Raw genomic sequence first — 12,849 nt, forward strand, 5'->3', positions numbered from 1 at the left:
TGGAAAACCTCTTATCACAATTGTTAGCTAATCTAGTTCTTCATATGGTCGAATGAGTTTTGAGAACAGCAATTTGGTACAGTTCGATGTCATAGATATGTTGAAGATGTACTTTTTTTTGTTCAAGAATCATTCACAAGTGGATTACTTTATTAAAAGAATTGAACAATATTCACAGCAATTTAAGATTCACTGCCGAGAAAAAGAAGGAAGGCAGTCTTACGTATTTAGATCTTAATATAAGAAGGTATAACAAGAAATTCATTACTAGTATCCACCGAAAGTTCACAGTCGGTACACAGTACGTAGGCCTACATTATGAATGCACACATTCAGCAAATACTAAAGCAAACATTTGGAAGAATTCCATTTTGTGTGCCATACATCTTACTTTCCTAAAAATAGATTTATAGACAGAGATTAACTACCTGATGAAACTGGGTCGTTTGAATGGGTACCCAGCTTCATTATTAAATAATTGGTATAATCAAATTAAAAGGAACTTAAGTTCCGATAAACCCAAAACCGATGAAAGATAAAAAGTGGATTGGATTATCGATTTTTCCCAAATTGACAACTGTACTAAATAGGATTTATATACGTTCATTCGCAAGGCAGTAGATGAATAAGTTCACCGCATATTCTATGAAGAATGGGCACGCATCGACTGTACCAGTGTGGAGAAAGACTCGTATCAGCGATCATTACCCATAGATGGTAGGGTAATGTAATCAAGTTGCAAACATGTGTCATTTACTTTAATTATTTTTCCTAAATCCCATGATAATAATTTTTTACTGGTATGTATTTGTGCTTTTTAAATGAACTACATAGACTAACATTCCTTATAATTTACATTCTGCAGCAACTTGGATAATTAGTCACGGAAACAGGAAAGATTATAGGATACATAAAAAAATATATCAAGTACCTTATTTTTAGTGCTTTATCATTTGTAATAAGTGTCTTAAGTATGTCGGTTCTTGAATCCAGTTTAATAAACATATAAAGAAAAAATATCTCTCTATGCTAATACGTACTATATGTTATGAGTTATCATATATTAGGCAGAATAAAGATTCTAATTTATAAAAATGTAGATATTTATTTTTATTCAGGACCTACACTTACAATTTGGAGCCAAAATAAAATGGCATGTCGGTTTTGGTACTTCTTCTCTACCAATGTTAATAGATATAACGCTAGCGCTCTTGCCTTTGGTGCGAGCGGTTCCAGCTTCAATTCCCTGTGAGGACACTTGGTCAGAAGGGCCATCTTTTCAAGGCAGCCATCGTGAGTGAGGATTTTCCACATTTACACTAGACGAATGCCGGAATGGTACCTAACGAAAAGATTTCAGGCCGTTTCCTTCTTTTCCCATTTTCCGGGTAGTGTGACCGCCGAAGGGCGTCAGCCCTCATACATGACGGGCTAAAATGGCCATAGATGCCGAAAGCTTAGAAATATGATACGTAATTCCTAATAGATTGGATAGTATTAACTTGTGCAATCTGGGGAGAATCCATGGACTCGTAGGCTCTGTCTACGACGTTGCCATTTCTTCAAATTTTCGTTTGCTATGATATATGAAGGATTTCTCGGAGGATATATCATTATATAGCATTTTAACCTATAAAAGTTTTCCTTTGCAGTCTTTATACATTATTTTGTCATATAAACTTTTCCTGTTATTGCAGTTCGGTTTTGAACTTAGTATATCAAATTAATGATTCAGTAAATTTGCAATATTTGTTCATTTACTTTCTCTTCCAATTGAACCATCAGTCTATAAAAATATAATCGGATCACTCTTTCGTTTCGTATTTCATTACATATATTAAAAAAAAAAAATAAAATTTTCCTCAATATCCCAATACTTAAATCGAATTTAAATATGAATGGGCGAAAGGTAACCCAAAACGTTTTCAGTCTAACACAAAAATATCATTTCACTGATAATAAGCTGTTCTTAGCATCGGTGTATGGACCACTTGGATGCCAAATGGTGTCACTCTAAAATGGAAATTTTTAGGAGAGAACTTTGAATTTCAATACCTCATGAAACAAATCGTGTTTATTTTATAATTGGAACGAAAAATATAAGTATGAAGTTTCTTTTATAATACTGACAGTGAATAACATTCTCTTCATGCATTTTATACGAGATTTTGAAGTTCAGAGTTCTCTCCTGAAAGTTAACACAACTAGATATCCAAGTGGTCCATATAGTGCTGTCAGTGAAAGAAATAACGTAATAGTTTTAAATTTCTAGATGCATCAGTTGGTTAGACACACTTATTTAAATTAGTTGCTATGCGTTGAGATCGTCTACTACATGACAATACTCTAGTGCACTGTTGTTGCCAAGGTTCTAGTGAAAGATTGTGGTTTCGAAAAAATGCAACAAGCACCCAGACGCTGTTAGAAGCCAGTTTTAGCACCATATAGACTGAAGTATTGTCATGCGATGTGTAAGTTCAGTGGAAGAGTGATTCAAATGACTGTCTCGAAAGAACTGACGAAGTTAGATAGTTGAAACTGATACATTTCTTCCATGGATGTCACTATATGTCTGAACGGCTTATTATTAGTGACTTTTATAGTTTTGTATTAGGCGGAAACTTTCGAAGATATGTGTACTATAAAGAATAAAATTAAAGAATTTACATTTTAGAAGCTACTCAAGGAAGGACAAGAGCCTAAACGATAATAAAGGATGGACCCAAAGACATGAAGGGGTTATAAGTGTGAATAACTTTTTTACTTATCTTTAGTTTCCATTGATATTTCACAGAAGTAAAGACCAAGGGTGGGAGATTGATTACACTTATGTGTAGAATAATATTTCAAAGGGTATTCCCTATTATGAGCCTCAGAAATACGGACTCCACGTAGCACATGATTCATGACAGAGGTCAACACTTCTGGTCCGAGTGTCCATATTTCTGCACAAATATTTGTCCTTGAGACACAATGGTTGTGAAAAAACCATAACAATACAGCAGCTCAACACAGGGCCTGTATCTGTGAGGCGCGTCCATAACGGCAGACACCTATCTGAGATTATATTCCACACATAAGTGTAAACAATCTCCCATCCTTGGTCTTTAAGACTGTGAAATATCAATGGAAATTACTGATAAATAAAAGAGATATTTACAATTATAATCCCTTCGTGCCTTTGGACTCATTCTGTACAACAAAAATATTAGAGTGATAAATATAATAGGAAAAAATACAAGAAATGAAAATGGAGTAAACTTTATTAATATATGTCATGTTGTTACATATTTCATTGAAAGAATTGCGGAACAAACTTATACGTACAAAATAAGAGAATAAACTCAACGGACCTTGCGTCTTCTTATGTATATATATATATATAGGCGCGGATTCAAGGGGAGGACTATAGAGGCTATAGTCCCCCCTTTACGCTCATTTATACACTGGATAAAATGGGCTTCAATCCTACTTTTTTTTAACACTGGATAAAGCGGTAAACTATGGTTTATTCCTATCCTAGATCATATCCTGGATCAGCGTCTGTATATATATTTATCAGGTTGCGATAATTTCGACACCTTTAATAAGCATCTGGTGTCTTTACGAAAGTACTTGTTTCCTAAAAGTCAAATATTAAGTTGACTATTTACACTTGAGTTTTGGGTTCTTCTTCCACGTATAGAATGGAAACACTTAATAAGAACTGCAATATACCTAGGTATATATGTTTTGTTTCTGTTACGAATTGAATGTATTCAAAATTCTGTAACCATGTTGATTCAGAGTTGGCAAATATTAAATAGTACATTTTCTGTGAATATGAAAAATTGCAACTATGATACTCTAAATTACGCACGAAAATTTTTGCGTTCATAAAGCCAACTTATGGTCAGTAATTTTTGTTCGAATTAAAACGTTTAATAATGTAATTCCAACTTTTTTCTAGTGAACCTTGATCAAGATTGATTTTCGGTGCTCTCGTTCTAATAAAGTAAGACTCACAATTCAATCTCAATTCGTGAAGCGATCTTATGAAGCAATTGCATCTTATTACTGGATGTTTCGATAATCCCGACACCGCAAGATTTTGGTCCTTTAGATGTTCTATAATTTTGATTGATACTTTCCTTTTAGTCACCTCAATATAAGTTTCCTGACACTGGCATGTTAGGAAATAAGTACCACAGGCATTCATATTGCACATCTAATAATTTTTGTAGTCTGAAAGTTACTTTCTAAACTTCACTTAGATTTGAGTATTACTTTCAAATCCTATTCTTGAGTAACTTTTTGCAATGTGTATGAATTTTTCTGCCATAATGGTAATGAAATCCATGTAGCTAGACGATTCTTAAGTTTGTCGGTTTCTTTGTTTTGTTGTTAGTGTGTTTCTAGTGCCTGATTTCCACTTTTCTAAAGTTAGTTTAAAATATCCGTTCGTGAGGCCTCGGTTGAAATTTGTTTTAGTTGTTGTTAGTTTAGTTCTAATGAAACTAATCTATATGCTACACAAAGAGTAAAAAACTGAATGAATGCATTAATCTGTAGGGGGCTGTTGTGGCACTTCCGGTGAGTAGAATCATTAAGAGAAATAAATAAACATCAGCTGTTTGTGAGGGGCGTTTTGGTAGACTACAGTTTTATGATGAAGCATATGACACTTTATCCTCGAGATTTTCTCTTGTGGTCTTCTTAGATTAAACATTTGTCCAAAAACATAAAGCATTTGTTCAAAAACATTTGTCCAAATTCAAGTGATGGGTGGTATTATAAAGGCCTGGAAAAAACCCCGGAAATTTTGCGTAAAAAAAAAACAGTTTTTACCATTTTTTTCCTGAGCTTGGAAAAAAAAGACGGAAAAATTGGGAAAAATTGAAATTTTCGAATATTTTACTACATTATGCTTTTAAAATGAAAACTATTTTATATTTACTAGTTTACAGTTAAGATCATTGAGTACTTATGTTTCTTGTACTAGAATAGGGAAAATTATGGCAACAAATATATTTGCACCACTCCTTTAAAGTTAGCATCGTGATAAAATGGAGTTATGGCTACAAAAGCTACTAAAATATAATCCTAGTTAGATTAATTAATATAGACGCATTTAATTATCTTAAGTAATCTTATAAAGTGACCGTTTTATGGCAGGGAAGTGTTAAAATAACAGGGCCAGAATCATTTTAGTTAATACCAGTATGTTAAGGTCAAATATATATTTTTATAGAGATACGTATCTTCCTTGTGCTGTGTAAAATTTCTGGAAATTTTGAGCCCATTAGAAAAAATCTTTTGTTCGGAAATATTGGCAAAAAACCCGGAAAATATAATTTAAAAACTATTCCTTCGCCTGATGCTAATCTTATTTGCCTCAACGTGTCTGCAGCATATATACAGCGTATTTCACTAGCAGGAAAAATACTTAAAGGAACAGCTTTTAATTTTTCTTTTTAGTTGTCTGATTCGTGATAAAAATCCCTCTTTATTATTTGTATATTTTTCGAACAACTCTAAAAGAGACATAATCTTATTTACATATACACACATACACCACACAAGTCTGTAAATTTGAGCAGCGACAAATATATTGAAGAATTTAACATGTGAAACTTCCGTTCGTTATTATTAAAGACTAGCAGAATACCTGTTCTTCGCACGGGAAGAATACGTTTCATTTTGGGTATAAAGGACAATAAAACTGTCACCAATGAACTTAGGGACCCCAAAAACTATGAAACCGACACTAGTATTAGTAATTTTAAATTACTTTTACATGTCACCCTCCCCCTTTACGATAATAGGGGCTGAATTTGGATTTAAACGGCATTGGAAGTGTCACTGTTCATCTTAGCCACCCCGAAAACTATGGTTTCAACATTAATATCAACCATTTTCGATCATTTTTATATATCCACCCCTTCTCCTTCCCCAAAGCTGCGGCGCTGAATTTGGATTTAAACAGCATTGGAATTGTTAATGTTCATCTCACGACCCTCAAACCATGGATTCGACACTAATATCGTTCACTTTCGATCACTTTTATATATATTTCTCTCCTCTCCCCCTCCCAAGTTCCATGGATGAATTTTGATTTAAACGGGATCGGAATTATTACTGTTCATTTCAGCGACCCCAAAAACTATGGATTCCACACTAATATTGGTCATTTTCGATCATATTTATATATCTTCCCGCTCCCAAGTTGCGGGGATGAATTTTGATTTAAACGGCATCGGAAATATCATTGCTCATCTCAGCGACCCCGAAAATTATGGATTTGACACTAATATAGGTCATTTTCAGTAATTTTTATATATCTCTTCCTACCCAAGTTGCGGGCCTGAATTTGGATTTAAACGGCATCGGAAATGTTACTGTTCATCACAGTAACCCCAAAAACTATGAATTCAACACTAATATCGATCATTTTCAATCATTTGTATATATATATATATATATATATATATATATATATATATATATATATATATATATATATATATATATTCCCTGCTCTCATTTCACGGCGCTGAATTTGGATTTAAACGGCATTGGAAGTGTCACTGTTCATCTCATCGACCGCGAAAACTATGGATTCTACAATAATAGTCTATCAGTCATTTTCGATCATTTTTAATATATCAGTACCTTGCCCCACCTTAAAATTTCGGCGTTGAATTTGGATTTAAACTGCATCGGAAATGTCACTGTTTTCCTCAGCGAGCCCGAAAACCTATGAATTCGACACTGATATCGGCTATTTTCAATCATTATATATACCCTTCCACCTCCCGTAAGTTGCGGGCCTGAATTTTTATTTAAACAGCATCGAAAGTGTTACTGTTTATCTCAGCAACCCCGAAAACTATGCGACACTAATATTGGTCATTTTCGATCATTTTATATATCTCCCCTACCCTTCCCTTTAAGCTTAATCGGAAATGTCACTGTTCAGCTTAGCAACCCAGAAAACTATGGGTTCGACACTAGGATCGGTAATTTTCTATATATACCGCACTTCCTTCCTCCAAGTTGCACCTTCAAAGTGAAATGGTAAAATCCATCTCAGGCCCGAACCTCATCTAGAAAATATGTTGTAAATTTTTATCGAGATCAGTCTGGTGGTTCAAGGGTTATTAAGTTACAAATATAGTCACTTTCATTTTTATACATATAGATAATTTGTCGCACTAGAAAACATGCATTTGTTTACATACAAAATTTTGTACATAAAATTTATATTAAGCCTGTATTTGAATATTAAATAATAGTAATTATATGTCTTAGCATGCGTGGCAACTACGTAGGTGCTCCGGGACACACACAAATAATCTTGTGGGTGGGGCACTCACAAGATTTTTAGTTTGGACCCTGGTTTGAACCCGTTTCTTTTGCGTTTAAGTCAGCCATGTTACCGACTGAGCTAGGTAGAGCAGCCCCAACTTATCCTTATGGTACCGGTATATTTTGCTTTATCACAGCACAGCCCTTTATTTCAGTGTTCATAAAAGATTTTAACTAAAAACAAATCTATCAAATATCGAAACTTCCGTAAAAACATATAGGCAAACACGTCCCGCCATTGATATGAACCACAGAAATTTTGGAAAGTCGGCGCCGTTGTGTCTTAGTGCATGAGTGTTAGTGAAATTTGCCTACTGCTCTTTCTTTTAAGGAGTAATTTGGTTAAAATTAACAAAATTTCACCAGATCAAAGAGCACATTAAGAACTCCGTTTCATTCTAGAGTCCTATTTGTTGCAATATAAACGCTTCATGGTAGTAGATGTGTATGCAATTGTAAACGTTCTGTAATTAATGCAGAACTAGGAGTAAACGACGAAAAGGCACATAAAGAAAATGAACGTAGGCTATTAATTTTCAAGAATAATTACAACAGTTTTATTTTCGAATGCTCTTTTTTTTTTTTTTTTTTTTTTTTAATATTTACAATATTGATATTTCTCAACTTACATTTTTCACGCGTTTGAAAAAAAAAAAACTGTTCCATTTCTAGTAGAACTAACCTAATACAAAGATTTTCGTTATTTCCACAATTTTTCCGGAAAAAACCGGAAAAATCGGTTTTTTACCAGCAGGTTCATAATTTCTGGAAATTTTACAACACTAGTAATGGGACATATTGCTGAGATATTTGAGTCGGTTGGAGAAGAGTGCTTATCAGTATCCCTTACGTTTTTGCTCTCTGAATATCTATAGTAGCAAATTTCTACCACTTCCGGTTTTAGTAGAGGGATGCGAATCAACATAGTCTATTTGTTTCACACGCTGAATCGATTCCGAAAGAACCGCTGGTCTATCTGTTCGTTTCCGTTCTATGGTGATGAACGTTGAAACCGAAAACGATTAATTTGAACCACTTCTGGCTGAAATAGAGGGTTAACCTATGAGATGCAAACTATTCTTTGGATGCTGAATGAATTTCAAGAAACTTCTTCTTGATATCTCTTATCGCTTTTTGTTCTGATACCTGTCAACAGATAGATGAACATAGCTGTTGTATAAGATTTCTGATACTTATGCTTAACATAGTTTGGAAGTATCAAAGTAATACGTATTTCTTGCATTAATACTGAAATGAAATTAAGGAAAATTTCATCAGCAGTCTTCTAGGATTTTAGGATTTAGAATTTAGATTTCTGAGCTTTCGGTGTCTATGGCCATTTTAGCCCATCACGTATGAGGGATGACGTCCCTCGGCGAGCACACTACCCTCGGAAAGGAAAGGAAGGAAGCGGCCTGAGACCTATAAGTTAGGTACAACCCCGGCATTTGCGTGGTGTGAATTAGGAAAACCCAAGAAAACCTCATTCAAGATGGCTGACGTGAAAAACCTTTTTACATTTTTTCGACCGAGTGCCCCACCGGGAATTGAACCCGGGACAGCTCGCACAGATGGCGAGAGATTTAGCGACTACGCTACGCGGGGCCACCAATAATCTTCAAGATATATATAAAAATTCTGGTGTGTACTCAAAACAATACAAAAAAGTTTTAAAACAGATAAATTTCGTTTGGAAAGAGACAGGTTTAGAGGTGATTTATAGGGCATTTTCGCTGATAAAAGCGATCTTCATTGGAAGAATGTTTGCGAAACGCTGCAATAAAATGATAAGGATAGAGATATTGGAATCTCATCTTGAGATGACTCCATAGCAAAATAAAAAGGGGAACATCTTACTATCTCTTACAGTTTTTGTTTTGATACCTAACTGCAGAAGAAAGAACAAAGTAGTTGAGCCATAACATAACTTCGATGTCAATAAAGGAACTCAGTTTGCTTGGCATTATTCACTAACCATCTTCATCCCTTCTTTACAGGCCTTCTAGCACCACTGAGTGCCGTCATTATCGCACTGATGGTTGTCCATTTGGGGACAGATGCCGCTTCAAGCATGTCCCAGAACATCGTGGGATTGATAAGGATTCCTCGTCAGATGAATAACGACAGGAAACTAAACGAGACAGAGAGAGAAAAAAAAAAACACAAAAATAAAATACAAATAAAAAATACGAATTATTTTGATGGAAATAAAATAAGTCGTACAAATAAATAAATCTAAAAAAAATCAAGAGGAAAAATATAATTAAGCTAGAAGGCAAAATTAATAAATAAAAATAAATATTCGTATTCGCAAGACAATAGTTTATAAAACAGTTAAAATACGAATTGTTTTGTGGCTCTTGTGATATCACAAAACATTTTGTTTGAATATTTTGTCGAATCTTCAAAGCGGAAGTTTTGTCGAAGTAAGCGGAAGTTTATTTGTATGGGTACTTTTTGTACTCTTGGCTTAAAATTGTCCCATATAATCATAAATTGAAATTTTTACACTTTATAATAAATGTTTTTACATAACTAGAATTTGTTTGCAGAAGTATGAAGATTAGTATTGTATTGTCTAAAAAAGTATCCTGCTCGTAAAACTGTTGTCAACTTGAATTGGAATAATCTCACTATTTCTGTAAATTAAAACTTCTTTGCTTGTAAAATTCTCATTAATTTGAATCAAAATTAACCGACTTCTAAAACTGCTAGCTACCACTTGATTTTGTTTACTAATGAAATTGATATTCTATTGTATTTGTATCCAATTGTATTGATATCACACAATAAAATTATTGCTTTTACTTTTGATCAAAATTATCCCACTTCAGGAACTAATAAAATTGATATCCTATTGTATTAGTATCCTATGGGATTGATATTACATTAGTAAAATTATTGCTTTACTTCTGATCAAAATTATAGTATTTCAAAAACTAATAAAATTGATATCTTATTATATAATTATTATTAATTGTATTGATATCACATTAGTAAAATTATTGCTTTTACGTTTGATCAAAATTATCCCACTTCAAAATACCACAAACACTTGAAATCCTATTGCGTTAGATTACCGCATAAGTAACATTATTGATATCATTATGAATTAAGGTTATTCCGCTTCTAAAACTGATATCACTAAAATTAATTATTTTCACTTACATGATTGATCTGCCATTCCGCTTCTAAAATTGATATCACTAAAACTAATTATTTTCACTTACATGATTGATCTGCCATTCCGCTTCTAAAATTGATATCACTAAAACTAATTATTTTCACTTACATGATTAATCTGCCTTTCGTAGTAAATTACATCTCTGGTGAAACTATTGCTATTCCAAATTGCTACCAGATGTTGTGTGCACATTTAACCAAATATTTGTTTTGAAATGAGTGCTTTTTAAGAAACTGTGATATTTTGTTACTAATCTAATGGCTTGAGCGTTACGAGAAAACTAGCTGTATCATTTTGTATAGAGGATAGTAAAACAAAATATAAAAATAAATGAAACAAAAAATAAAATAAAACAAAATAAATAATAAATAAAAGTAAAGTAAAAATAATAAAAATAAACTAGAAATAATAAAAAAAATAACAAAAAGGAACGGAAATGTTTTTAATGGTTTTAAGTTAGAAGTATGTAGTTTTGAATCACGTCTGCTTATTGTTTGTTATAATTATATGTACTCAGTGTCAGAGGTGGCTCGAGAGGAACGTCGTACTGGTAAAAATTACTTTTATCGATTGAAACAGAGGGAATAAAGGTGATCTAATGCATTAATTGTTCTATACAAGAATTAGTACATTAAGAAAGTTTTCTTTTTTTAGTTTTTAGAAAAAAATAATAATACAATATCGGTGTGACTTTCTGACGAACCGCATCTTGAGTGCTTGAGTTTGAGGGATGTGAAAAAATTGTCAAATGGAATTGATTGATTGATTTGGTTTGCATTTACGTAATTTATCATCATATGTTTCTTTATATAGGAAGAGACCTGTAGTTTGGAGTAGGATTTGAACTAGTATAGTGCGTTCAACGAGATATAGGGAATCGAACCCTGAAACTTGTGCACCAAGGGTATGTACAGTAGCCACTAGATTATTAAGGAGAGCTGATAGTATAGTCTTACCTTGCCGAATTTATTAAATATATCCTTGAATTCCACAGCAAAGTAGTGTAGTTACAAGGGGTTTCTTTGCTTCTGTTTTAAGTTTAGGCTAAAAGAGATTCTTTTTAAAATAACCTTTGTCAAGTAGCATGTACAACTTTGTGATATTTTATATTTATACTTTAACATATTTTATATAGCTCTGTGATATTTTCATCGTTATTTGAGTATGCTTAAGAAGTATTTGAGTTTCAGCATATAGACTGAAAAAATTTTGGAAAATTGTATCTTGTATATATACTAAGAAAATCGTGTTTTTAGAAACGAGAGTTTGTTAATTCTTATTAGAGAAAAGTGAAGAGAAGTCGGGGAGCCTATATTAAGCAAAACGAGACACTATACTGTTATTTTACCATAAGAATGAATATTGCGAAATTTCATTTATAAGAAAAGATTGTCTCGGTACATAGATCAGAAATGGTTTCTCAAGTTTTAAGAAAGTGGTTTTAACAATGTACTTCTTTAAATTCTTCTTCACTTTTATTGTAGTAAATCATGCACCTATATAGACTTGAAATAAATTTGTTGTTATTCTTCATTTTCTGTTTTCTTTCATACTGTGTCCTTAAAATTATAACCTTACCAGCGTTGGTGTTGTTTAGAATAAAGGGCCTAGCTAGTTTGACATAAGGACCAGATTGTGTGACGTGATGAAGTCGAAAGTCACGTTTCGTGCTAAATCGAGTCTGGAGATTTCAAATTAACATGTGAGATATTTCAAGCACGTAACCTCCGCATGGGGCGCCCTGGGTAATTCAAAGATGATGCATGATGATCGAATATTCTCATAATAAATAACTAAACAATATGATATTAATCCTAATCCATCCTAGCCATTATTATTGATTTTATACAAACAACTTGAGTTTTGACAGTGTTCTATCCATATTTACCTTATGTGCTACACATCGATTTTAAGCTTTGCATTATATCTTCGCAATAAGCTTTCAATTAGCCATCTCCTTATTATAGTTTTTGAGATATGTAGACGACTTCAGTTTTTCATTTATTTTCTCTTGAGTTCAATGTTCATGTTTCGTATTAGTTTATTCTGTTCCATCCATTTTAGGACAATTTCTTTTCTTGAATGCAGAATCTAGACAGTCTGTTCTATCTTTAAGTTGAATTTCAGCCATTTCCAACTTTTGGCTTTTTAGATAAGTGGAGGAATTATTTGTTTTTCCTTGATTTTCAATTGTCATTAATGTTAATGTATCGTGCTTTTTTTATTTTTTGAATATGTTCTACACATTTTAGGACAATTTTTCCTTTTGGAATATATAATCTACACAGTCTCTTATATGTTTGAGCTGAATTTCAGTT

General features: G+C 32.9%; 1 protein-coding gene across 3 annotated transcripts in view; it reads left to right on the forward strand.

Annotated features, from left to right (window-relative positions):
- LOC145683777 (uncharacterized) overlaps positions 1-12,064 on the forward strand; it is a 139,167-nt gene extending 127,103 nt beyond the window's left edge. For all 3 annotated transcript variants that reach the window (XM_081755349.1, XM_081755350.1, XM_081755351.1), the window contains one exon: positions 9,345-12,064. In XM_081755349.1, coding sequence (XP_081611475.1) covers positions 9,345-9,468 — 124 coding nt within the window. In that variant the 3' untranslated portion in view covers positions 9,469-12,064. The remainder of the gene's footprint in view (positions 1-9,344) is intronic.
- The last annotated feature ends 785 nt before the right edge of the window (positions 12,065-12,849 follow it).

This window comes from Thermobia domestica, chromosome 4 (assembly GCF_964235325.1).
Source record: "Thermobia domestica chromosome 4, izTheDome1.hap1.1, whole genome shotgun sequence".
NCBI lineage: Eukaryota > Metazoa > Arthropoda > Insecta > Zygentoma > Lepismatidae > Thermobia > Thermobia domestica.